This window comes from Malurus melanocephalus, unplaced genomic scaffold (genome assembly GCF_030028575.1).
Source record: "Malurus melanocephalus ecotype Western Australia unplaced genomic scaffold, MMel_1.1 scaffold_53, whole genome shotgun sequence".
In the NCBI taxonomy this organism is placed as follows: domain Eukaryota; kingdom Metazoa; phylum Chordata; class Aves; order Passeriformes; family Maluridae; genus Malurus; species Malurus melanocephalus.
In genome coordinates this window covers 56925-84890 of record NW_026623285.1, presented here as the reverse complement: position 1 = coordinate 84890, position 27966 = coordinate 56925, and the positions used below count along the sequence as shown (strand labels likewise).

At 39.8% G+C, this 27966-nt stretch overlaps 1 protein-coding gene across 1 annotated transcript in view; it reads left to right on the top strand.

Moving 5' to 3' along the window:
• The window catches only part of IGF2BP3 (insulin like growth factor 2 mRNA binding protein 3), a 111158-nt gene that overhangs the window by 65612 nt on the left and 17580 nt on the right, over positions 1-27966 (top strand). The window contains exons 4-10 of the mRNA XM_057365447.1: positions 4299-4350; positions 4444-4507; positions 12094-12378; positions 14517-14651; positions 15223-15345; positions 17713-17848; positions 19721-19852. Of these exons, the coding sequence (XP_057221430.1) occupies positions 4299-4350; positions 4444-4507; positions 12094-12378; positions 14517-14651; positions 15223-15345; positions 17713-17848; positions 19721-19852 (927 nt within the window). The remainder of the gene's footprint in view (positions 1-4298; positions 4351-4443; positions 4508-12093; positions 12379-14516; positions 14652-15222; positions 15346-17712; positions 17849-19720; positions 19853-27966) is intronic.

Below are 27966 nucleotides of genomic sequence, written 5' to 3'. Positions count from 1 at the left end.
ATGCAGATGGCATCAGTGGTTCAGCCAAGCTCAGTATCTGTGATATCAACATTGTTCTTTACCTCCCCAATCTCTCCCTTCCTTACCTGGCTCTTTTGTTTTCCCCACCTCTCCTTTGTTAAATCGAAATATTTTTGTTTGTTTGTTAGTTAAAACACATAGTACACTCAAAGTCTTTGCAGCTAAAAATGTCTATGTTTCTTTTTTTCTTTYACTGAATAACACTAATACTTCTGTCTCTTTAAGCCTCTGCTATTTATGATTTCAGTTGTGTTGCCTAATTTTAATTCCTTGCCAGCATGACCCAGGAGTCATGAAAGCAAGGGGGTGGTGGTGGTCTAATGGATTTGATCTGCACAAGGGGAGAAAATAACTTCAGGTTCTGCAGCRCCACTGTGAAGTTCCCATAGCTAAGTGCGTGTGTGAGAGAGAAACAATATGGATAACTGTGCTTATGGACCAGATGTCTTGAGAATAATTTGCTTACAGTGTACGGCAGAAATCCTGCAGCACCATGAGATGGTGTGTATGAAATAATCTGCTCTCAAAGTGCAGAAAACAACTGCTCTGGTTTGTTCAAATGTGTTGCTTCTAGACCTGTGAAATCTGCATGAGAACTGTGGTATTTTAACGTGTGCATCAAGCTCTCAGCTTCACTGAAGGGTAACGTTTCCTTCTTTCTTTTTTCCATGTAAAGCAGCCTCGATTTGTGGGGCTTGGTGTASGGTAATGCTGTTTATAATGAAGTCAGAATTGGCTTTTAGAGCCTGATGAATGAAAGTCCACAGTATAAGACTGCAGCTTTTTGTGAGAGAGACATCTGTGCTATAACAAGAGCAGGAGACCCAATTTAGACAAATGCTAGAAGGAGAGCTCAAGAAAAGGAAAGACCTTTTTTTTTCTAGCTGAGATTAAATATTTGTACAAATAAACTTTTCAGCTGCTCATCAGAATTGCTGCTGCACCACCAACTTGGCTTTGAATTTTGTTCTGATTGCCCAACAAGGCTGTACACGAAGAGTGTTACGGAAGAGCAGCTCAAACAAAACATGTTTGTTTTGAGGCAGAACTAGAGGCTTTGGGCTAGACAGAAAAATTTGAGGAGAGGGAAAAGATAGTGAGAGACATATGAAGAAATGGAAGATGTGAATAGAAACTGACTGTTGCAGTAAATACATGTGAAGCAAGAAACACGTGCAGGAATTGAGTTCTGTGTTTTGAAAGTGAGTTACAATAGAGGATCTGGCTTTGAATGCGACTGCAATGACTTCTTCCAACTGGATCAGCTGGCTCAGTTCAAAGTGTTCTCACCCAGGAGGCTTGCCCCTTGCACAYACACATATACCCCGACTGCTGCTGGAACTTTTTTGCTAGTGCATTTTAAGTACAATCTAATTAAAAGGCTACCCCTGTAGTGTTGATCACATTTAAAATCTTGCTGAATGAGGTTGATGGTGATGAAAATTCAAGTTTCTCCTGAGGACAGTGCTGTGGAGATCAAGTCTTTGAGCAAAGAGGATTGTTGCTCATCTTCCTTGGAGGAAACTTCTCATAAATCTGTTCAGTAAAACAACTCTTTTTTAAGAGCACGGGAGCTCAAATCACTTGGATTAAAGCCCAGATGGACACTGTCTCTGACTGAAATGGCTCAGAAGCGGATTAAGGAGCAACATAAGTGGRGAAACTCCTGCTGAAGATGGGTGGGATGCTGAATATGCCATTCTGGGCTGCTTCTCAGCATTTACAGCAAAGCAGCCTTTGAGTCCTTAGGCTTCTGGGAGTAGATGCAAGGATAGYGTGCAGAGAAGTTTCTGATGACTGATTAGAAATATGCTGAAAGTAGTTTTTAGAGGTCTTAAAGAGTAGCATTTTTWAAAAGTTGTGTGCATTCAGCTTTAAAGCATTTCTTTTCTTGAGGAAGATGATGACTTTAACTATGTGGGTCTTAATAGAAAGGTATGCCTAGCCCCAAATATAAACTTAATATAGAAATAGCTTACAAAATATTGATTATTATCAAGCAAACTCCTGTGGTACTCTGGCAGTCTAAGTCTTTTCTTGCATGAATAGGGATGAAAATGAAATTCTGTTTTGAAGTGATGCAGCTTAGGGGCAGAGTGTCCATGAGCTGGTGGTCTGCAAGTTAAAATGTGATAACTGAACACGTTGGCTCAAATTGTGGCACGGTCTGCTGTGTCAAACAGCGCAGGTGTTGGTGTACTATAGGGACAAAGGAATTGCTTTATCAGACTAACGAACTGTTCCCTATCCTATTTCAACCAAACATCTCAGAAAGGATCTCTAAGCCAGGAAAAGCTTTGCTTTTCTTATTTTAAACCCCTGGCCCCACCTGAGATTCTGCTCACCCACGGGTTTCAGTGGATCCCTTGAGCAGTCTGTGGAAGGTTTTCCTCTAATCGCGTGCTGTGGCTCTCCTGGCTCGCGTGAGGTTCAGCTGCAGACCTGCAAGACCTCACAACTCTCCCACTCGTCTGTGCCAGGGTTTTAATTGTCTTAAATTAAAAGTCTGTGGAAGATCCTTTTATTTTAATCCCCTGGARCATCTCTGCTTCAGTAATATTTAGCAAATTTCAGAGCAAGCATTCACTTAGTTTCCAATTGTCAGATACAAGGAGTGGTAGAAAAATCATTTTTTAGGGGATTGAAAAGGCAAACTCTTAAACTAGGCTAATCTCTACTTGTAGAATGAGAGGACAATTAATAACTTGTCTATGAAAACAAAACAGTTGCCAAGAAAACTTACTGAAGTCCCCACAAGTAGGATGGGGAAATTCTGCAGCTAGAAGCAGTAATGCTTTGCTCAAACTTGGCATTGCCTTTTAAATTCCTAGTTTGAAAGGTTACCTTTGAAACAACTATGTGCAGTTTAAATTTTAGTACGTGGTAAAGAGTGGAAATTGTGCTGATATAAATTGTCTAGGTTTGGGCACACAAACTGCAATTTATCTTAGAAATGTCTTTTACATTCTAGTAAAAGTATGTAATATATTAATAGATTAAAATTTAGGAATCATCTCATGAGGATGTAGAGTGAATTTTGATTTTTTAGGGGCTGGTGTTTTGTGCACACTGGATTGCTGGTTGTAGCAAAGGGAAGTGTACTGAAGGAAAGCTGCACAGATGCTTTTTTATGCCTACTGCTTTCCTTCTGCCTTTGCTTCCTTGTTTCCTTCCTTTCCCAAAGGGGTTTCCTCTCTTTCTTACTGACATTTCSTCTTAAGAGACTAACTGAAGAAATGTCACTTTTGTTACAGAAAAGCTTGCAAATTTGCTTTTTCACTTCTTGGTGTAAATTGTGAACTTTTCCAGCATCAGTTTAATTTCTGAGACAAAACATTAGGATGATGCACTTTTGTTTGTGCTGGTTATTGCCTCAGTCACCATTTTTCTGCAACATTATTTCTCATCTGGAAGAAAATAATCTCTATACCATGTGAATTTTAGAAGTGGTATAACTGTGGGTGTGTTAATACTTTCACTGGAATACTGACACCTTGATTTTCCCCCAAAAGTTTGTGTTCTTCTCCCKTCTTCATCCTCCATGTGACTAGAATAAAGCAATATTATCCAAAATAAAACTACTTAATTTAGATTTCTTTTGCCCCTTGTCATATCCATTTACCCATCTCTTCCTGGCTTTCTACTGAAGGAAAAATTAATCRTGTCTTTCAAATAATGATGAAGATACTGTTGTGAGTGGTTCCTCTGGAATAGGGATCTTTGAGAAAACTGTCGAAATAATTGTGAAACAGCTCTTCAAGTGCTGGCTATTCTTGTTACTTTCTCTATGAAGGCAATTTCCCACTGAGGAAGAGAATAACATTTTTATGTACAACCTAAGTGTTGGGAGGAAAAAACCCTGGCAACCCCAAACAGTGACACAGTTAGATATATGTTCTTGGAATGCACTGGGAAAGTTTTATTTCAGATTTGTTTTTCTCTGATTATTTCTGCCTCTGCTTTAGCCCACTCTGAGAACAGACTTGTAGGCTTATTTTTCAAAGTTTGAAACATACAGTATGGTGTGACTTCKTGGGGTTGTACTTTGTATTTTCACATTAATTAAGTTTTAAATGCAGATTTTCTGGTATGAGAGARAAAACAAGCAATGTATGCTTTTCTTCCTGGAATGGTTATTTCTTCCTTGTTGGAGTGGCTGTCTTAAAGGATCTATATTCTCATACAATAACTTTACGGATTCTAGTGTTTTTACAGGCTTTTTTGTTTTGTTAATCTGCTTTGAAATGTTAATCTGTTATTTCTTTTCCCTCTTCTAGGTGCTGGATAGTTTGTTAGCTCAGTATGGAACAGTGGAGAACTGTGAGCAAGGTACAGTTTCTATTCTCAATTTGCCTCTAAATTTGTAGTGGGAAGTGAGTGCTCCCTGATCTTACCCTCCTTCYATTGCATTTTCCTTTCTAGTGAACACTGACACCGAGACTGCAGTTGTAAATGTAACATATGGCAATAAGGACCAGGCTAGACAGTAAGTATCTTATTTCCTTGTTTCTGTCATCTAATTTGTGTTTTGGAGCTCACGTCGTTGTGACTTTATATGTGACTTCCTTCTGATCACATTTTTAACAATATTTTAGCAACAAATCAGGCTTTGACTTTGTTAAAAGTCCTTTGGTTTTCCTCTCACCAAGTCTGGTGTAATTCACTTTAATTAACTATGTTTTTGCCATCAACTTTTCTGTCACTTTGATAAAAAGTAAATTAATAATTTWAAAAAATGTAACAATTGAACAAATTTATTTGGATGGGGAGAGCAGAAATTTAATTTCCAAGTGAGAGGGGATGTGAGTCACTGTTTAATGATTTTTTTTAGCCATGTTTTAATGATACCCTCTTGCAGCATTCATTGTTCTGTGTCTGTTTCTTAATGAACAATTGTAGCAAAATAACAGGAGAAAAATAGGAGAATGCAGCTACTAATCAGCAGACATGGGCTTTTTTTATAAGAAAATTTAATGCTGCCTCCAAACATATGGAAGGTGTAACTTGTATACCTAAAGTAATTTATTCGATATTCTTGAAATTTAGGCCATATATGTTATGCTGGCTTATATCTCAAATAATTTAGAACTTTTAATCTAGATATTAAAATTTAAAAATACAAGGTTTTATTTGTACACATTTTTCCTTTAAAAATCTGTATTATGCACTATGCTAAAGGTTTAATTTTGCTTCTCTACCACAAAAATAGGGCTTGTGTGGTTCTTAAGTTTTAACCTAGTGACAGAAGAATACTTCCCCTCTTTCTAGTCATATCAGGTCCAAAAAAACCAAACTCGTGGAACAGCCTATAACGATCTTTTTATTTTAACTTTGAAATTTCTGCCACCTTGTGGCAAACTAAAACCAATCAGTTAAGATGCAGAGTGTGCTTATGGTACGCATTAATTCAAAATTACAAATGAAATAATATTTGTACATATAATTAAGTAATTATGATCTGTGCATAACTTGAATGCAACACATGTATTTAATCTTTCAAAGCATTAGGTTACTTGTAAGTGTATTATAAACAAATGTGATGGRAAACTTGTGTCAGTGGTGTCTCCTGTGTGTGCTGGAGCTGAAGGAAACCACACTTTCCTTGAATTCACTATTTAACTTTTCTCAAAACCTGAATGATTTAAACAAGTTCTTCAGGTTCTTCTGTTGCTTTTGATTCTGTTACACAGCAATTAAGAAATGCTGAATTTCTAGTTTCGAAGAAACTTGTGGTGCAATGTTACAGATTAATACTAYATGTGCCAGTTCCTCCTTTGAAATATAAGAAGGAAGTACCAAAAATACCATGGAAAATAGCATGATATATTTTTGAGCTGTCTGTCTTCTGTGAATGTGTGTTCCTGGACTTGTGTACTCCCTTCTGAAGCTGAAAACAACWGTTTCTCCCCAAACCTTACTTGTTTAATTTTAAGGTCAGTCCTGAGGAAATGCTGGGATAAGCTAAGACTCTGAAGAAGTGTAAAAGATAATTTTTGGGTTTTTCTGTAAGAAACAGTGTGACAGTAACTGAGAATGTCTGGAGTTTGAAGCAGGTGCATTAGCATCCAGCATGGAGGTTGTAGGGGAGCTGATGCAATACAGATTGAATGACAGCAGTTTGGTTCCATGGAACAGTTAGGATGAGTGGAGGAGCCTTGGTTTACATTTGTGAATGGTTTCATATGGACACGGGGTTTTCTAAGCTCTTGAGTCCATATTATGTACAAAAAATGTTAGCTCAGACTGAGTACAGGACGTGACCTCTCAACTGCTGAGAAACCCCTAGAAGTGGCTAGATCTAGGTGTTTTTAGGGGGAAAACTGTGAGGAACTGGAATGAAGGATCACTGCAGGCCCTGCACATGTGGCTCCTCCATAGTGACTGCAGTGTAGTTTCAGGAAAAGGCAGTGCTGGTCATCCTGTGAATGGCATGCAGCAACAAGAACTGACTTTATCAAAAGCTTTYTGGAGCTGTCACGAGTCAGCAGCTGGTAACAAGCTTTGTAGTTTGGAATTTAGCTGTTTARGGTAAATGGGGCTCTTTGCCATGACTTTTGGATCAAGCAGCATGATGTGAAGATGTCACATGCAGTGGGTGCCTAGTTCTAATTGCATCTTTTCTGCACTTTTTGCAATGCACACACTAATGTCACAGTAGTGTTGGCTGACAGAAGATGCAAAGTTGGCTACTTCCCTGCTGGATATCTGCATGACATTGCATAGCTGTTGGAGTGTGTACAGGCAGTGTGTGGTGAAGGTGCTGTAACACAATCTGGAGATACTTTTGATAAGCAAGTGTGGTATGCATTGCTTGGAGGACAGTGCTTTTGAATAAAATTTGTGGTTCCACCCAGCTGGGAAACCGAGCTGCCTTCTGTCTTGCAAATCTAAGTAGTTGAGGCAGAGGTTTTTTCCTCTAGGCAGGTACTGCAGCTGTAGCATGTTCAATACAGGTCTGCATCCAAAATTAACTTGGAAAATTAAATCACTGAAGATTGCTGCAGTCTTTTTGAGAAGAAGTCTTAGAGCACACAGCACCCAAAATCTGAGTTGTTCACAGTTCCTGACTTCTAGCTGGGATGGAGGTGTGTGCCATTGACCTGTTGTAGTGAAGTGTCATTCATAGCTGGAGAGGCACAGCCTGTCTTGTCAGACAGAACAGGATGCTGCTTATGGACTATGTGGCCAGAGTAAGGCAGCAAGCAGGGAAGRTGAGGTAAATTTTGGGAGCCCAGGAGCATTGTGGAGGGATGGGCAGCAATCACTGAGCCATGCATGGGCCTTGGAAAGCCACCCTTTGCCCTCTGGGTCTGTGGGTAGCAAGGAGAATGCCAGGAATACCAGGATGTCTCTGACACCACATCCCTCTCTGCTCTCCTGCAAGCACTTGGGAGCAGGAGGGATTTGTTCCACTCTCAAACTGCCCCTTCTGCTCTCCTTTCCAGAAACTGGAGAGAGCTTTACAAAGCACGTGTACTGCTGTGGCACAGGCAATTACKGAATGTTGTGATGGGTTGTGGAATATTTGGAAGAGAGGAGAGTGGAAGAGACAGAGCCTGGAACCTGTGGCTCACCCTGCACAACCMAAGCAGCTGCTTGCAGGTGCTGAGGCAATTTGGGACAGGCTTGCCCAAAGACATTCCCATTCTCCCAATATCAATCCCTGACTGCAACCAGCAGAACGTGCTGGCTTTGTCCTTGTGATGTGCTGCCACCTAAATTATGGCTGCTGCCTTCAAAAGTTATACCACCTTCTCTTTCCCTYCCCAAAAGTTTCCAGTGTGTAGGAGTCTGGTATATGATACAGGATTCAGCTCTACCCAGGATTTTGAAAGTCCACTAGTGATCACCTCTTAATTAGAATACTTGCAAAAAAAAATTTTACCCTTTCAACAAAACTCAAATCTGTGTGTGTATGCACAACATGTATCCTTGAATGAATGAGGGCTCACACAACTAATAATTTTACATGCTGCTGTGGGTCAGGGCTAATGTTGCCATAGGAATGATAATATTGAAAATTCAATGGTGCATAAGTGATTATAAGCTTAGATTTTATTTCAGTTCTGTTTTCAGAAGTAGTGATGAAAYCTATGTTTTTATTTAATGTTAAAAAAATTATTATGCCAAAGAAAATTTGCCTTATACATTTGTCTTCTCGTATGCAATTGTATCTGTTCAGGGGAGAAAAAAGAGAAGTGGTGTACGTAAAAGCTGCACGTGGGAGTGAAATATGTTCTYCTTCCAGTGCTTAGTGTCATCATGCTATCAGTGGAAGAATGATTTCCAGCACAAGACTTGGTGCTTTTGCTGTAATCATTTATTTAGGATGTTTAACCTCCACTAGCATCAGAAAGGAGAAGGCTGGGCAAACATCCCCTCATGGAGAGCTCATGAGAGGACAGTGGTGAGGTGTCATTTGGATGGGAAAAACTCAGGTGCTTAATTTAAAAAAAAAATCTTGTTTAAAGATTCCATTTTTATGTAGGGACTCCTGCTTCTGAGCAGGTGTCACATGAACATAAGCTAGGCTGCTATCCATCTTATCAGTACATAGACAGTAGCTGCTGCAGCCTCTTAATGAATTCATTTTATTAAAAAATTCTGAATTATGCTAAGAGATTTCTGCGTACCAGGTCTCACTGGTATGTGAAATGGAAACATTTTCCATTTCTACCAAATATAAATTTTAAAGGATGACTTCAAGGGAGGAGGGCAGCTCTTAATGAGGCAGTTTACTGAATTYTTCTCCATCTTTGTCCTCATTGAGTGACTCTTAAGACTTTTAGTCTCTGTGTAGAGGATGGGTTGTGGGTTGTTTCGGTAGGTACSGAAGAAAAGTGTATGATGACACTTTTAAAACCTAGTAACAATTGTCAAATACTGAAATGTGAAGGCCAAAATCAACAGCAAGAGGTACCTTTGAAAATCTGGGGTTTTGTTTCCTCTCTAAGAAATGCACTAAAACTGTRTTTGTGCTGCATCCACTGCAAATCAATTATCTTGGTATTCCACTGTGTGTACCTGAATCAGTGGGATACATACCCAGGAAATATCAGTTCCACAAAGGTCTTGGGGAATCAGTATTTAGTTACTGTTTCTTCTTCTGACTTCTCATCACTTGAACGAGTCAAATTATGAAACAAGCCTGGCTGTAAAATATGGACAACGCTGTGACTCACAGGGTGAATTAGTGTGTTGTTTTTCCATGTCATCATATGGCTTTGGTGGCSAGAGATTGTTCACTGCTGACATAATTAATTTTCCACAATGGCAAATGAACTTTTCTCAGTTTGCTTTGAATTTAAGGTACTTATACACATATGGAACCATTTAGCAATTTATAAATTGTTATTAAGAAGAATAATTTCAACCTTCTTTCCAGGAAATATATGGTGCATAAATATATATATGTGTAGGAGTCTGGTATAGGTATGAAGCTTGGTTACAAACAATAAGGATAGTCTTTTCCAACCACTTCTAAGGAAGAGTGAGAAATCTCTTGTGCTGATTTAATGTCAGGTTTTGTGTAAATACTGGAATTCTGGTCAAAGATATTTTAATGCCAGAGGAGGCTGACGCATTTTGGGAAAGGAGCAGTGTCTGAACTTGTCAAATAAATGCGTGGAAGGAAATGAGTTGGGATGGACGTTAATCTGGATCCTATCAGCACATCTGCAAAATTGTTGGTGTTCATCTCTCCAACATCTCGATATTTGATTCCAAAAGAAACAGGGCTTGTGCAWCTCAACTGCCTGGCAGTGCCGTTTCCCTTCCTGGTAGCAATTCAGCTTTCTGGCTGATTTCAGTGAAAATAAACCTAGAAATAGAGATCTGGGATATCTGCAACCAGCAAGAAATTAGTATGCTCAGGTTATATAAAAAGGAAAGGTCCCAGACCCCTTTCCCAGAGAGAGAGACTTCAGTGAAATGCCTTTCAAATATTGGAAATCTATGCAGAAATGAAAAATTGAGATAAATCCACAGAAACTTAAGTCTCTCTGGTCTGCTCACTGCTCTTACTGTTTTGTAAATATGTTTTATTGTGGAATAAAATGCTCTTCAAAGTCCRTGGAGTAAAAGTTTAAAAATGCCAGCTCTGAAATAACCTCACCAAATTTTAATCCAGCTCGTTTGCCACATGCTGTAAAGGATTCTTCTGTTATGGGAGTAATTACACTCCTGCCCAGCTCCCAAAGGACCTGTGTCTCATTTGGTTAACAGAAGTATTTAATGAACAGTGATCAGTTATTCAATATTTTGCTTTCTTTGTTCATTGGCATTGCCTTGGGCCTTATTTATTATCAGCCCTTATTAACCACTGTTCCAAAGACACAAATTACTTGTTTTCTCATAAGCTCTCCCCTGTCCAACTGGAGTGTTTTGAGGACACTGGCTCAACCCCTGGGAGATGAGGAGACTGTTATCCTCAGTACCCAAATACCACTTCTCATCTGGGAAGCTGCAGCTTGGCTKCAACAGCTGCTTGTGACCCAGACTGTCAAATGGGACACCCAAGAGACAAATAGTATTTTTCACTGGCTGTCCTCGGAAATGTAAGCAATTGGCTATCGTCTTCCTTTCTTTCTGTAGTAGAGGCAGGAGTAAAAGTGTTGCTGAGACTAATGTATGGTACACTGGCAGTAATGTCCTGCAAATGTGTGTAAATGAATGGAGGGACTGGGATAAGTTTMTGAATTCAGAGACCTTGCCCCAGARCATRTGGTTATTAGAGCATTTTAATGAAAATATTGGTGAGTTCTTTAATAAAAGATGGACACCCTCTACCTCCCACTACTGCCTTTAATTTAAATTCTGTCTTTAAAGAAAGTCTGTCAGTAATCTCTGGTCCAATATTAAGTCTGTCATTTATAAACAACCCCAAATCTATGCATATTTCAGTGGTCAGTATATTACTGATAATCTGAATAGTAATGCCTATTGTATCAAAACTTGAAATGCCTTTCTCGGTCAAATGGGTTAATTTTACATATTTTACCAGTGTGTTGCATGTAGCTTAGTTTCTGAGTTTCTAAGTTCGTAGTTTCTTGCATGTAGCTTAGTTATTCCTACTGTTTCTGAGATATTTACTTGTATTTACACTGTTTGTGAGTGGAAGGCATCCTACCCTCTGGAAATCTGTCATTTTTAAGTTCAGTTGTGTTCCCCCTGGGAAGAGGAGACCCAGAAGCAGTTCAGGTTTGCTTGCAGATTTGTCCTTGTTCAGGCAGAAGGACTGGGCAGGGGGAACACTTGAGTGACCCTTGGTTATTCAGTGTGAGGCTCCACGGTGCGAGAGGATTGTGTGACTTTGTGCAGGATCCCTCTGCAATGCTTAACTAGAAGAACAGAAAGTGAAACACCATTTTAAATGCCCTCTAACAACTTTGCTTTTATGGAGAGTTTAATGTAGGCATGATGCTTTAATTTCCTTGTTAACTTTTAAGCCTACCTACACCATTAGTTAGTGAGTTGCAAGGTGCTGTTGCAGTCTGCTAAGGGTTRTTTCAGAGGCCATTGACTGGCTTTGCGTGCTTCCTTTCCCATTGAGAATGAACCAGGTGCTGTCTTCTTTCACATAAATAATTTTTTTTTCATTCCTGCCACAGCTATATCAGTTATTGCAAATATTCCAGCCAAATAGCTGTGCTGGCAAAAACACTAATGAAGGTGCTGTGATAGCAGCTAAAAAGTTTTCCCTCTGGTGCAGCTTTAATTCTATTTGGGAAATTGATTTAAATTAAATCAGGCAAAAGAATGCTTTTGAGYGTATAAGCTCTGTCTCCTGTGAGGTTTTGCTGATAGAGTTGGACCGGCAAAACCTTTAAAGTGCATAGAAGCCCAGAATAAGCAAGAGCTAACTTGTAGTTCTTAATATGGTGACTTTGTGTAATCAAAATCTTGGCTGAAGGACTTCAAATGTAACTTTTCATCTTGGAATCAGTTTTTGCTTTCTCCAAGCAGTTTAGAAAGAACAGAAGCCTGCATCTGAATGACTTGTCATTTCATAAGGCCCTGCATGTGATTGTGGGTTTTTTAACCTCCTCTCTCCTCCCCTTTGCAAATAAACAGAGCAATAGAAAAACTGAACGGGTTTCAGCTCGAAAACTATTCCTTGAAAGTTGCGTACATCCCTGACGAGATGGCAGCCCAGCAACCTCCGCAACAACATCCCCAGGGAAGACGTGGATTTGGACAGAGGGGTCCTCCCAGGCAAGGCTCACCCGGCGCAACCACACGGCAGAAACCGCAGTCGGACGTTCCTCTACGGATGCTGGTTCCCACACAGTTCGTGGGAGCCATTATCGGGAAGGAAGGAGCAACCATCAGAAACATTACAAAGCAGACGCAGTCCAAGTAAGTTATTTTTAAAAACGGTAATTAATAGATTTAATGTTGTGTCATCGTTGCTGATGTAAAGGGGAATTCGTAGAACTTCGTTACCAATCTGCATGGTCAGAGAGCAAACGAAGACAACGGTGAATAGGAAATATTTGGCAAGTTTTATTTAAGGACTGGACTCTGCCCTTGATGCATGTTCAAATACTGGGGGACATTTTTCTCCCCTCTCTTTTCTCTCTTTTTTTAAAAAAGGAGTGCTAGCAGGATGGTGCTCTGGTGGAGAGTTTTGCTTACAGATGTACTAACATGGTTCTGGCACAAAAAGTGAAACTGAAAGAGCTGTAATATGTTGTTCTGGGGGACTTACAGTCAGTGTGGTGACATACCCAAGTCTTCAAGTGTCTCTTCTAGCTTTAGTTTGTTTTAGGGAATTTTTAGGATTTTAAGTGTTGTCAATTCAAGATGTGGGGGRAAAAACCCTAAACAAAGAATTTTTCTGTCTCCCCTCACTACTTCCTACACCTTACACACCGCTGTTTCTGGAGAATACATTTGTTGCTATCAAGTTGCAGACCACACCAAAACACAGATTAAGGAAATGCATGAGAGGCAAAAAGCAAGCTGCTAAGTGACCTWAGAAGCTTAGAGCACTGGGGTCTAGAGATGCTGTAAGAGATTGTTTCCAGTGTGTGTTAAATCCCTACCYACAAGGAAGAGCTCAGCACAGACGGAGAGGGATGTGGGGTTCTTATTCCAAGAATTTTTCTAGGATACCCCTAAAAGTAGAGAATTGAAATGCTGTCTTCAGCAGTCACTGGTAGGAGCWCCCAGTTCGGCAGCTGCAGCGGGCAGGACCTGGGAATGAGCTGTGTGCTATGGGAGTGAGGGTGGGTGGCAGACTCAGTTTTGAGAGTAGTCAATGAGGATAAGGGAGCCCTCTCTAATTACACCCCAACCCCCAGCAAACAGAATTTCCCCCCTCCCCAAACCCGGGATTATCATGATGCTCCTTCCAACCTCTCCTCAGCTGCTGTAACACAGCAGACTCTTGAGTGTGTTTAACAGCACAGGTTTAAGACTTTTGTGGTGTCCTGACAAGACTTGGTTTTAATTTGTCTATGGGTAACCAATTTTTCATGTGATATCTAAAACATCTAATTCTTGGACTATAAAAATCCTGAAAGATCGGCATAAGGAAAGCTTTTATATCTAAAAGAAGGGTGGTAGAGCAGAAATGTTGCATGTTGCTAACTTACAGATATATGACTTCAAGAATGATGTTTTCATTAGTTTGGGGATTAAAAAAGAGAAATTTCATCTACTTTCAGCTCCACCAAGGATCGACAGGGGTTTCTTGGAAAATGCTGCGTTGTGAAACAAAATGAGTTTTCAGTGCTGGAAAGAACTGCAGAAATAAAGGGGCTTCTTGAAAAGCAGCATGGTTGTTTCAGTCAGGGAACAGCTATTCCATGGGGAAGAGGGGCAAAAACAAAAAGCAGAGGTGGAAAGAATGTGTGAGTTGCAGTTATTGGCATAGGAAAAATAATATCCAAGGCATTGTCTTTATGCAGGTTATAATTAATTTTTGTTAAATACCTAGAGCTACATAAACCTGTTGTAGAACAATGATAGTAATTTTAGGTAGASTAGAGGAAAGGCAATATCAGGACAAAATCAGGCTGGAAAAGTATAAGAAACTAATCTTGGGAATGGATGTAAAATACGTCCATGCTACTTGCTCACAGAGGAGCACTGGGAAACTGCTGCTGGAGCAATTAAAGACAAATCCTGACTGTCCCGTAGCTGCACAGTCRTTCTAAGTGGAGAAATGGGGCTGGAGATGGAACCTTGGGAAATCTTGAGATGTTTTCTTTGGGGGTTTACCACAGATTGTCTATCTAACAACTCCCCTGAATATCTTGATGAGTATCCACAAAGATGGAGTTCAGCTGGTGAATTCAGGATAGAAGAAGCCCTTCAAAACACACAAATTAGTATTTAGGATATGTTTAAGTAGTTGTAAACTTTTCAGAATTAAGCCACTAAAATGTAGTCACTGTTAGCTCAAAATAAATTAGTTTTATGAGAGTTGGAAAYACACAAGGCCTACCATTGAGTACATGGTTACAGTCAGTGTTTTTCTTTCTTTCAAGAATTGATATTCATCGTAAAGAGAATGCAGGTGCTGCTGAGAAACCAATTACCATCCACTCAACTCCTGAAGGCTGCTCAACAGCTTGTAAAATTATTATGGAGATCATGCAAAAGGAAGCTCAAGATACTAAATTGTAAGTAAAAAGCATTTTATTGTGGAAGCATTAAAAATTCTAAATTCTTGCAGGCTCCATTTAAAGAAGTACTCTTTAAAGGTGTTAACACATGAACATTTGCTGTTATCTGTACCTAAACACGTAAAGTAACTGAGACATTTTACCTTTCAGGACMCTCTACCTGCTTAATTAGCCCCAGCATCCATCTGTGCTTTCAGTTGTTGTCTGGTTGTGATTTTGAGCTGAGCTGGAGCAAATATGGAAGTTCCTTGAGCGACTGACAGCTTTTAGTCAGAGGAGCATAACAAGTTGTGAGCTCTCACTAAAAGCTTTAAGATATATATTTYTTCACTCCCAACTGCTCTTGCTACTGCAGTCTGAGCTTTATTTAGCTCCAAGTATGTTGCAATTAAGCTATGGGTGATRGTGCTGAAAAAAAGCCCATTGCACCTGGGCTTATTCTGCATCCAGCGTAAACATGTGAACGGGAGTTGCGGGTATTTCTATGAAAATAAAATTTATCCATAACATTTATAAAAGCTTGTGCTCTGGTCTCCAAAAKTCTCACTGGGTGTAACTCCCATTACAGTACAGAAGAAATTCCCTTGAAGATCCTGGCACATAACAACTTTGTTGGCCGACTYATTGGCAAAGAGGGAAGAAACCTGAAGAAAATCGAACAGGACACGGATACTAAAATCACGATATCGCCGTAAGTTTTTGGTGACCTAATCTTTTGGTGAGATGTCTCAAATGGCAGCAATGCTGCTGCGGGACATTCAGGTACAGASTTCTTAGAAAAATATTATGTGTGTGTTGAAGACCGAGATAACAGCCCTTCAGAGGTCTTTCCATCATGTGGATTAAACTGTTACTTAAGCTCAGTTAAATTTTATGTAAACAGTGAGTCTTCACTGCAAACTCAGTCAAGAGCAAGCCTAAAAATAACATAGGCTATGTGGAGCCTGTGTTAGACTATATTTTAAGTGTTGAATGTTTTTAACATATTCTACCATATGTAATGGTAAGTGTTTGAAATTGTAAGTCTGGATCAGTTCTGAACTATGTGTGAGAATGAGTGAAATTAGTGATGTTTTCGTTTCTGGTCTATATTAAATTGTTGGACTAGCGGGAAAGAAACAGAACAAATGCCTACTGAAAAGGGTATTTTTAGTAGTATTTCTGTCCCTCTTGACCACCAGCAGCCAAACTGCAATGTATTGGCTAGTCTGCTTCAAAGCAATAGCTTTTGGTCTGAGTTTGTGAGGTTAACTRAGACCTGTTCAAATTTAGCTGAGATTAAACAGGAGTTTTCACCCTTACTGGAAATCTGTAAATCACTGATTAGATTAACATCTCAGCAGAAGCTTGGCAGTCAATAGTAGTTTTACCCTGGAGTAATATCTTCAGAGAACCTCCTGTTCTGAATAATGAATGCTCTGGCATGAACTTTCAAGCATTTGAAGGCATCCTGGATTTGGCTTTAGCCAGGAAGGGTGAGAATAAGGCTTATAGGCTGTAGGAAAGGGAAAAAGTTTGGAAGACWCATGAAGATGTATGAAGAGGTGTGAATACATGCAGGAGACAAAAAAAGTACTGCAGAAAATAGCTCAAATGAGGGCAAGGAAACTAGGAGTAAATGTGTCTTCTCATAAGGTGTGTGTTTATAGAATTAATCTGAGGAAGGGAAACAAATCAAATAGACAAAAAGCACCCAAATAAGTTTGCTTCAAGAATAGATTTTCTAAAGCCAGCATGCTTTCTTRAATGTATTTGCATAAACATTTTTTGCAAACAGACAGTTATGCTATTGCTTAAAGGGTAAAAATAATGTGTGCGRAGTACATGGAAAAATGGTCTTCATTCCATGAAATCCACTTGTCTTTATTGATRATGACACAAATAACACATTGTCTGTAAACAGCTACAGAGTGTTTTTTAATCTAGCGAGTTAATGGTTTATTTGCATTAAAATCTTGGCCTCAAAACTGTATTTGTCATACTATGCCTAAAATAGCCCACTGAAGTAGTCTGGTGTAATCAATACATAAATGAGAGCATGTATGCCCATTGATTTTGCTCTATCTAATTAGTCTTTCTCATGCTCTCTTCATTTAGGCTTTTTGGTTAGCTTGTCCATATATTTAAAGTAAGGCAGCTGGTTTGGGAAAGTGTCTCCTCTCCTCTTTGGGRTGTTTTCCACCTCTTTCCTTCCTGAGGCAGTACTTCAGTGCTCATGCACTGGCAACTCGAGGACTGCTTTGTGGATGTGTTTTGTGCCTGCCACTGCTTGGCTGAGAGGTGCCAGAAGGCAACAAATGTGTGCCCCTTCCCCTCTCCTTCCTGCCTGGATGGGCTTCCTCACTCCTGCATCTTGCTCTGTGCTTTGTCTTCACCCTTTACCTTTCCTCAGTATATAAATTTGCCATGGCCTCCCCGTGTGTTTATTCCATTTTATTACAATAGATTAACATTTGTTATCCAATAAAGCACTGGTTTAATGCTGTCACCCTTTTGTTTTCCCTGAGGAGTTTCCAGAGTTTTGCAGCAAATGTTGACTTGCACACAGCTTTTCTTTTTTCCCATTTCGAGGGTTTGGAGGCTCTCCTGCAGCTTCACTGCAGTCTGGGCTAGTCTCCTGYTTCCTTAACAAATACACTATAGTTCTCAAGGAAAGAAAATGTTTTTTTTTGTGTTTTCTGGTGTGTTTCTGGGATGTCTAAGATGRATGTCTGAAGCCCTGTTCCTGTTGGTGCTGGTGTGGAGTGTGAAGCGGGGCGCTGGCGCTCTGCCCTGCAGCTCAAGCTCGCACACAGCGTGGTGGTTCCATTTCGTGCTGCACCTAAGTTTGTCTCAAACATGCCATGCCAAACCTCTCTGTGATTCTTTTTTTTTTCTGTGTTTCCTGTGAGGACAGAGTTTGCCCAGATTATCTGAACTGCGTTTGAGCCCTGTCATGAATTGATATTATACACCTTGGAGGGCAAACTCCACACGCTCGGATCTTGTCGTAGTGGAATGATAAACCTGGATTATCCTCTTTGTTTGCTAATTAACTGTGCTTCTGTTTCATTTGCAGATTGCAGGATTTGACACTCTATAATCCGGAAAGGACCATTACAGTTAAAGGCAGTATTGAAACTTGTGCCAAGGCTGAGGAAGAAATTATGAAGAAAATCAGGGAGTCCTATGAAAATGACATTGCTGCTATGAATGTGAGTTTKCTTAGGGTGTGGGTTCTTTCTGGAACTAAAACCACAGAAGGATTTTGGGTGTGAGGGACCCCTGGAGGTCACCTGGCCCAGCAGAGGGTTTGCTCAGTATAGGCCCCACTTCAAAGTTAAATGAGGTTGTGTAGGCCCTTGTCTTCTCTTTAACATTTCAATGGATAGAAAGCCCACAGTGCCTCTGGGCAGCCTGGTCCCTGTCTCACTGCTCTCAGGATGAGATTTTTTTTTTTTCCTACTATCATATCAGAATTTTCCTGTTGCAGCCTCTCTTGTTGCCTCTTTTATTAATTTGTGGGAGTGTGGGCAAGTGTTTTTGTTATTTATCTATGTGTGCTATTTTGATGGAGGGTTTTTCTGGTTCATTTTTGAGTGGGGGAACTGAGAACTTGATTTAGATTGAGGAAATGAATGAGTATTTTACTTTTCTTGTTGCAAAAACCTGAAGGAGGGTGTGTTTGTGCTGTTGTGGTTTATGTGCTCTGGCTTGCATGTTTTTTATAGCAGTGATTCAGTCTCTTCACATAAATAGCATAATGTATGGGAGAAGGCTCTCTCCTGTTTTTAATTATTTAATTTAAGAAGGCTTTATTAAAGTTTTTTTCTTGATATAGATGATAAAGGCATTTAGCTATTTGAAGATGATTGGTTATTATATAATGAAAAAACATACCTCATTAGTTTGCCAAAGTGTTACTAATGCATATTGAGAAATKATTCAGATTTTTGATAAGTCAGGAAAAGCTTTGTTTGTGCGTGTGTATCCAAATCTTATGGTTTAGAGTTAGACTGGAAACATTTTTTCAAATTTGTTTACAATAGTCCTGACTTTGTAGAAATGTCTGTTCTTCATGTGGCTGTCCTACCAAGTGGAGAGAATATTCTGCCCTTTTTCCCACTCCCCACTTTTCCCCTCTGCCTCCCCCACACTAAGCAAAGTGCATAAATGAGCTACACGAGAAGAGCAAAGTAAAGTATTCAATAGTGGTGCGTTTTTGTATTATATAACAAGCAGGAACATGGGGTGARTTAGACTGCACTGCTGTTTGACAAAGGTATGGAAAGACAAAAGCCACCTCTGTTACTGTAAAGGTTTCAAGTTTAGCTTGTAGTGATTATTCAGCTGGTTTTTGAGGTGGTGAAGTTTCAGGGTTTTTTGGTGTCTTGTGATTGACTTAACTTAATGGCCTGAGATGGTGTTTGTCTCTAACTGAGATATTTCTAAAGTGTATTCATGTTACTCAGCAATAAGCTAGAAGAGGGAAAAGGGTACTGACATGTTTTGTACCAGACAACAAATGCTTCCCACCATGTCATGCTGTCACTTTCTTTGGTGTGGTCAAGCAAGGGGTGTGCAACTTTGTAGTTGATCATTTCCCAGCAATTGCTGGAAGTATCTCATCATCTTTTGCAAGGCATGGGAGGTAGGATGGGGTTATAGTGTCACGTAGATATTCCCCCAGTGTATGGAAAGTAGGGGTTTGTGCATGGACTTTTTCTACAGAGCTGTYTTTTTAGTCTTATACTGCTATTGTTGTTCCAATAATTTTGTTCACTCTGAAAATAAATACTTGAAAAAAATTATCTGAATATGTTGCAGTAAAGGTAGAAATGTGTTTTGCTGATTAAGTTGTAGSAAGTGATTCCCATCTGCCTTTCCTGCTGTGTGTTTTTAATGTTATTGGTCTGTACATGTGTCTGGAAAACAGGTTTGAAGGAGAGTCCTTCAGGTAATGGAGAGGAATTTTTTTTTTTTTTAAAATAACATCCCAAAAGGTGAATAGCACCTGCCAACTAGGGCTTTATTAAAGTTAATAACCAGGATTCTAAATCTTAAATCTTCCTCTTCTGCCATTGCAGCTTCAAGCACATTTAATTCCTGGATTAAATCTGAATGCCTTGGGTCTGTTCCCACCTTCTTCTTCAGGAATACCACCTCCCGCAGTGAGCGTTGCCTCCGCTGCTGCTGCTGCTTCGTATCCACCATTTGGGGTAAGGGAAGCTCTGATTTTGGGKGGTTAGTGGATGGTGATACTAATCTGTACAATGCTGCTGTTCAAAAGCGAGARGATTGCTGCACTTTTTGCCAAGTTACCTGGAAAATCTGGGAAGGGTGTTTTGCTAACTGTTTTCTGTCATTTTTCTAAATGTTGTCTGTGTTCCTGCTCGCACACTGAAAAATATTTCATGTGATTGCAGTTGGGAGCAGGCATTAATTGCTTGTCTAGTGAAATGCTCAGCAAAATTGGAAAATAGTGCTGCTTAGAAAAGTGTTTATTTTATAGAGAATTTGAATTATTGCAGAAGGAACTCTCACATAAAATATAATTTAAAAATTGCTGGAATTGGCAATTAATGCTAGTCTGCAATTTTATTCCTATTGATATGGAAGGAAAAGAAATTATCTCTTGTCATAAAATGGGGATCTATACATAGTTAAAATGTTTGTTTGAATGTAGCAGTTTTATAAATGTATAATCCCTGTTGAAATGCAATACCACTAAATATATAGGATGTAAATTACACAGATTAATCTCCAGAAGCTGTGATTTACTTGCCACTTTGCTCTCTAAAAAATATCTGAAAATATTTAATAGAATCTTAGTCGAATTCAGTGCTGATTAGTAATCATAAATGAAGTCTTTTGCTATGGAGCAGAAAATAATTTGTTGTATCCAAGAGCTTCAGAGTCTGTTAGGAACTGAGATGGTGTTTTGCTAGTCAAGAAAAGACAACCTCATTACCAAAGCAAGATGATTCTGTAATCTCTTCCCTGTTTGTGGTGTTGGTGGTGGTTGTTAGCAACTCAATGGAAGGTGAATTTTCAAAACAATTCTAACAAGTCTCTTAAGAAGTGGATAGCAGAGCTTTACAAGCTCTGGTATGCCTGACTTCATCCCCTTCTTTGCCCAACAGTGACATCTAGAGAGCTAAGTCTGAGACTCTTCATGAACTAGAAAAATCAAAATGCAGCACAACATGCTGAACTTTATCAAATAACTCAAGTTATATTGTACTAAGGGGTAGTTGTTGCCTAAATATTTTTCCCAGAGRAAGAAGCCAAGAGAGAGTCATTGCAAGGAACAGGAAAAATTCCACTCTTATGGCATTGTTTGTGAGAATGAACAACTTTGGTGTTATGATTGTATTATGAACTATGTTGAGTATAATAGTGGCTTTATCAGAAAAATGTGCTTCAATGAAAGCTACAATAGAAATATATTTATACTCAGTTATTTACTGCCAATAGCATCCTCCATTTATGACAAACAAATTCTCTCCCTCACAATTCTGTACTTCAAATTAGCTTGGCAGACTAAACTAAATAATACAGGTTTCTCCTTCACTGTATTACATAAAATGCTCTGTCTGGTGATGGATTGCCTCAATTTATTTTCTTTTTTTCTTAAGAGGAACTAGATGTGGTTTGTCAACAGTATGTAACTTTCTTTATTGGTAATTAAAAGTGTGGCTTTTCTTTTCTTTTTACTCCAGATTTGCAAACCACTTTGCTATTCTTGAGATTCATACTGTAAGCCCACAGTTCTGTTCATCACTTGCTTTATTTTCATTTCTTCCCCATTTTTTCCCCCTGTTGTGATTCTTTTTGCTTTAAATATGCACCTAAACAGTGATGAATTTGGTGGTTACTTTTGTGTCCCTCTGTTGATAGTGCACCTTTACCTCCCAAATGCACCCTTTTTTGCCTGCTGAGATCTCTGGCAGTTTCCAGGTCTCTGGAAACAGGATAATGGCAACATCTGGAAAAAAAAGCATCAATAAACAAATGTCATTGTGCAAAAGTGTAGAAAAGCTGTGCAGCTGGAAAGAGCACTGTCTGAACTCTCTTGCTCGTGTTCATGCTCAGAAATGGCTCTCATTCCGTGCAGTCTGGGTGTGTGACAAGCTAAYGTGCAGAAAGAAGGGATAAACTCACAGATTCGGAGGGTGAGCTCCAACAGCTTTTATGGAGTTTGGGGGTGGTACCACTACAGCCCCTGAGCCAGGTACTGAGGGCTTCTAAGGCAAATGCATGAATAAGTGGAATTATSTCACCTGTTTGTACTCAGTCATGTCGGTATTTGGAAAAGAGCAGGTGGTTCTGTGGGCTTCAGGTGAGTCAGCCCCTCACATGACTTGGAGTGCCTGCTGCTCTCTGAGGAGACAAAATGAGGAAAAATATGAGTCTATTCTTTTACTGGATGTAGTTGTTCAGAAAACGAAGTTTCTGTTTTGAAGACTTTTAAATCTTGCTTGTGTATGAATTAATTTTCTGTAACTTTTGAGTTTTACTCTCCTCTAATTTTTTTTTCCTCTAATAGAACAGTTTCAGGCACTGATTAAATAGGTTATTGGGGCATGCAGAAGTAGAAAGAGAAAAAAAAACTCTGGCTATATTTTGAAGGAGAAATGGGTACAATTTGAAAGGCTAAAGGTAACCACAGAGGGAGATCTAGGAGAGCTCATAAGGGATTAAAAAAATAAAACTACATCTGTGTAACTCAAAGAGGCYTCAGGGAAAGAAAGTCTTAGAAGAAAAATTAATGAAGAGCTCCCAGGGAGACTTTATGTCCATTTACCTATGAGCTATTTGTTACCAAGTTCCTTGTTTTGTCAAAAGCATTTGAGCAACCCAAGCCCCTTTACCTTGTTTTCAGTCATGTCCTTTTATGCTTGGGAGCAGGGATTAGCTAATATTGARAGATATCCCTTTCAGGCAGCTGGAAAGTATTTCTGAAAACACTGCTGGCATCAGGATGTGTATCCTGCTGCTGTCCTGCTCATTTCTTTGTAGTGCAAATTTTGCCTCCTGCTCAGGGCTGCACGGGGGTGGCTCTTTCCTGTCTCCTGTTTGACTGAGCAAAGGTGTGTTCTTCATCAGTTTCAGCTACACCTTCATAAGGGGCCTCTTGGCATCCAAGTGTCACTGCAGCCTGTGCTTGCAAGCTGTACAGTGTGCCTTGGGACCCCAGTGTGCTGTGTTTGAGGGTGGGTTTGAAGCTTTTGCTTTAATATCTTTGTATAGACTCTTCCTTCACCTTGTTGTGGGGAAGGACCTGCTTGGAGCTCTCCCTTGGGTCAAGAGAGTTAGGTGGGTGAGCTTTGAACATTTGCAGCAGGGATCCTAAATGGAGCTGGTATTTCATACGTACTGCTTTCTAGTGACAAGGTGCCACTGTGACCTTGTGTAGGATTGGTTCCCAAAGAAAGACAAATGTCATCTTAAATATTGAAACAATTCTCTCATTCCTGCTGCTGCCTWTTTGTTTTATATGGGTGTAAAGAGGAAAAATCTGTGTAGTAGACAGATCTAGGATTTTGTTACAGTGCCAGAGCTTRGTGACAGGTCTGAAGACTCATACGAACAGCTGGAGGCGAGTGTTCCTGAAACACTCCATACTCAGGAGCTTGGGACTGARTAATTAAATAGATTTAGCTGTGTTAATGTGTGTGATGCCTCATCCCATCCCTCTTTATGCAAACCTTTAGGACATTTGGCAAGATCATAAACATTGCACTCCAGCTGCTTCAGGTAGAGTCTGCTATCAGACTTTGGAAATGGTGGTGCTATCAAACATTAATTTTACATTTAGTTCAGTGGACTGGGTCACATTCAGGAGAATGCTTTCCACGTAACTCAAAGACCTTATTCCATGATGGCTCACACTGATGTACAACACAAAAGCCTCACTAATTTAATCAAATGAGGTGCAAATTGTGTCTCACTAATAATCTGGGTGTTGCTTTCTTCTTTGTCATGGCAGTGGAGATCCCACAGGAAGGTACAAGTTTTCTTTGGTACTTGTCTGTTGACAGGTACAAACACAAACGTGGGCACATGTCCATTGCATGTGGCTAACAGTGCCTGAGCACCACAACCAGTGCAGGCTTAGCCATCCATTTTTTTGTATTTTTACCTGTTGTTAGCAATAATTCTTGATAGTGCAATTGTGTAATTTATTAACATAGTCCAAGGTCTGTTTGTTCAAAGCACTCATTTTGTGCAGTCACCAAAAAAGGATGCAATGAAATCACATATCGTGTTTTAATTCTTGAATTTCTCTCTCTTATTGCAAAAATACAAGATCTGTTTTTGTCTGGACTCCTGAAAGACAAACAAATGAGAGAATGTGGGGATCACTGAAATGTTTTAAGGTTTGAGAAAAAAGTAGAACTTAAATGTCTCAGTTAAGAGCATTGATGGTAAAAAGAATTTTTAACTCTTAAATGGGCATGATTTGGCTCTTATGACCCTGGTGATATGATTCAACTAATGGTGTTGCTTTTGACTGATCTCTGCCCTTCTGTGACCATTCTAAGGACCAGTAGCCCTTTTGTGCCTATTTGTAGCTGATCTCTTGCCTGTTTTTGGGCCTGGAAAAATCACCAATTTCTGTTTATCCTTAAATCTTTGTCCTTAAGTTGTGCTGTTAAGTTGTGCACTTAAACGCTTGTGTGTGTTGCAGCTCTGACACCACTGCCAAGAGCTTTGTTAGTCTGCCCACTGTCACTTGYAACAAATGTCATGACCTGAGCACCTGCACAAAGCACTGGGATTTGTATGAGGAGGAGAGGAAGSTTCTGCAAAAGGGAGTTTAACCCATGCTTATGTTTTCCAGAAGATATGTTGCCACAAAWCCAAAATGTTTTAACAAATATCCCAGCCAAACCACTTCAGATTTAGTGTTGTACTGCTCAAAGCTGTTTTGRTGGAGTTGTTGCTTCTGTCTTCTGAACTGTGGGGAGAATGTGCACATACTTGTCTCTCAAGAATAGATGTTTGTTCTCATGCAACACTGAAGGTTTCAAAACTCCAAACAAACAAGAAATCCTTATCTTAAAGTCCAACTGCGTACAGCCATGTAATTTARTAACTGGGTTGTGCCCTTCCTTTTATATTTGGAACTTTGCATGTTTAATTTTGCATCCAGCTGCATTTCTTCTGTAGCCTTTGGGTCTGAAATTTGGCATCACAAGGGCATAGGGAAAGAAGGGCTAACCTGTGGAGACCTCATCCTGCCCTTGAATGCCCTGAAAGAAGGCGGTAGAATTAATTCTGYCTCATGGCAGGTAAACATAAAGGTGAGATGTAGACAGCTTTCCTCCATAGGAGGAGTTCACATCAGCCACTTTCCTGCATCTCTAGGGTCACGGGAGAGATAGATGAACCTCTGMCCTGTGAAAGTTAGCTAAGGTGAGGAGATGCTCCTCTGCTCGCAGCAGGACTGCTTTCTCTGCTGGTCTTTTTGGACATCCATTGTAGCTTCTTGAAGCTCTGCTGTCAAAAAAAGTCACTCTTAAACTTTTTCTGTAGCCTCACAGTAAATTTTCACGTTATGTGATATGCATACAATCTTCTTGGAAGGAAGGGGAGGAAAAAAAAAGGCAATTAAAAAAAAAAACCAAACAAACAAACAAAGGAAAAGGTAGTTTCTTACAGTAAACAAACCCAAGAAATCAAACCACCTTTTTCTGATGACAAAAAAAGTCTTGTACAGCTAGGCTGATAGGTTGCTTTCCTTTATTCTTTTTTTTGCCATCTCTTGAAGCTTTTTGTTGCAGGTGAGGARCATGCCCATGGAAAACTTTCTCCTTAGAAGATGGTATGGTCAAAAGATTCCTYCTTTATTCTCCAGTCATTTTCTTACATAATAATAGTAAAGACGAAATCTTCTATATTGCATAGAAGAGAAGAAATAACTGTATTGTGCTTTTGGCAGGAAAGAAAAGTTATTTAAAATGAAAAATTGCTTCATTGAGGGCCTTCATTTGATGCCCTGAGCATAAATGAGAAAGACAAGGAAGAGGAAAAACTGTCCTGTGTTTCCAGGTACTTTGACTCTTACTTGGTGAAGCTGGGCTCCCTTGGATGTCTGGGTTTGATAGGATTAGCTCGTGCAACTGTTCCGTCTGACCTGCCCAGAGGTAGCAATGTCTGTACATCTATAATGTRTGTAGTTGCAAGTGGCTTTGCCCTAATTTGCCCAGCTTGTTAAGCAGTAGATGATTTTGTGAGGAGCTGTCCTACAGCCAAAAGAGGATCTGGTTTTKKGGGGTGAAGAAGGATTTGCCARTGTTTTTACAAAATAATTTTATATYGGTGAAATTAGCACCATACATGTGCAGCACATACAATCTTGAGGAGGGCACTATAGGACAATAACATTGTCTGAGAAAGTCCAGCTARTTAGACTTCCTTTGAAGATGTAACCTCAGTGCCTTGACATACATCTTTAYTGATGCTGAATTTCTTACATTCATCAATGAGGCATTTTTTGACAATTAAAAAAATTGCTTCATGGTGTGTAACATTGTGGAATTGTTCTGCCTTGTGGAGAAAATGGTTGGTCTCCCCACAAGGTTGAAAGTTTCCTGCTTCAGCCATGCTGTGTTGGCAGGGACACATGTCCAGAGCAGTCAAACTATTCTGCCTCTGGAGATGGACATCACCACCAGTGAGGCAAGAAAAAATGCAATTGGCACCATATGATGTACAAAGATCTGGCAAGTCAGTGGTAGTTTTTTGAGGTGTTGAGGCCTCCAGTTATTCTTAAGAGCTTTTATGGTTCTGAGGTTGTCATGATGCGAATAGCATCACTTGTGAACCAGTAATCCATGCTTTTTAAAATAAAAATAGTTTCTTCTTCACTGCAGGTTTGAATACTTATAGAGATATTTGTAGTTTCTTGTAACAAGAGTTATAATTTATGTTGGTTCTCTGCTCTCAGATTCTTAGGGAAGATTTAATCGTTACTTTGACCATCTCAAATTCTCAAGCTCTAAGTACCAGGCTCAACACCTTCTGAATGTTAAACTAAATGGGAAATTGAATTCCTTGAGGTGCCAAATGTTTTGTTACTAGAGTGTACTGAGCTCCTTCAGGCCAGAAACAAAAGTAGGTCAAGTCCTCATTCTGTTGTATCTGGCTCCATCTCTGGTTTGTTTGTTAGTTAAACATGAGGGAAAAATAAGTGATCTTTGTGTTTACACAACCTGTTTCTCTGGCAGCTGTCATGGAATCTGAGAGCAGTGCCTTTATAAACCAGAGCTGATGAGTACCTGCATCTTCCAAAGCCACTGATTTCATGGGCAACTTCTATGAGTTTGGAGTACCCATGAGGCTGCTATGTCACAGCTATGATTTTTGAAGCAGAAATGTTTCTATACATACACTTTTTGGTGGTCATACAGTGTTGCAACACTGAATACCTATGCTTGCTGCTTGTGAATGACCARCAAAATTCCTGCTTACATAGTTTCACAATCTGTTCCTTATGTTGATTTCTGATTTTGGCTGTCTGTTCCGAATAAAAGGTGGCAGATTGCTTTTTTTGGCATTGTGGCCAGTCAGATTTTGCAAAAACAAGAAGTTCATGCCATGTTCAGAAATATGTCAAACCAGTTCCTGCTTGTGAAATGCCTTATAGCCAGCCTGCCAGAAAATGTTCCTTCTCTGCTTCTGTGATTTCTACTCCCTTGTTCCTAGCTAGGCTCTCATGTTGGAAACACTTCTGAGAGGTGTGGTCCTTTTAGTGACTTCCAGTAGGCTAAGAAGATTCTCCCATATCTTGCCAGTTGGAAGACTATGGTGATGAAAAGTACTAAATTTGAGTGTGGAGAAGTGGAATGAGTAGCACTAAGTGGAATGATTTTACTAGCATCTCATTTAAGCTACTGACCATTGTGTAAGAACCAGCTGTCTTTGAGTTTTGATGTTGAAAGTGCAGTTGTCCCCAAAATGGAAATGCAGACAGGGGTCACTTCTTAGATTTTCAACCAAGAGGAGAGGGCCAGCTCAGCTAGATGGGTGGAGGGCTCCCATGTGTAATTTCTGGGGCTGATTATGGGGAAAAAAGGTAGAGCTGCATGGCCTTGCCATGGGCTGTGTGTCCCAGAAATGCCTTTGGTTCATCTAGTGACACAAGTGTTTCTCATGTTATGCAGCAGTTACAGGGTCACAGCAGGCTTCCAGCCCAGAACTCAGATGGTGGAGCCTCTGGTCACCCCTGAAGTTTGCTGCAAGTGTGATGCTGAAGCTGCTGTAGGGCGGTTCCTTGCAGTGCTTGGCAATCCTTCCCATCACTTCTTCACTTTGAGTCCATGGG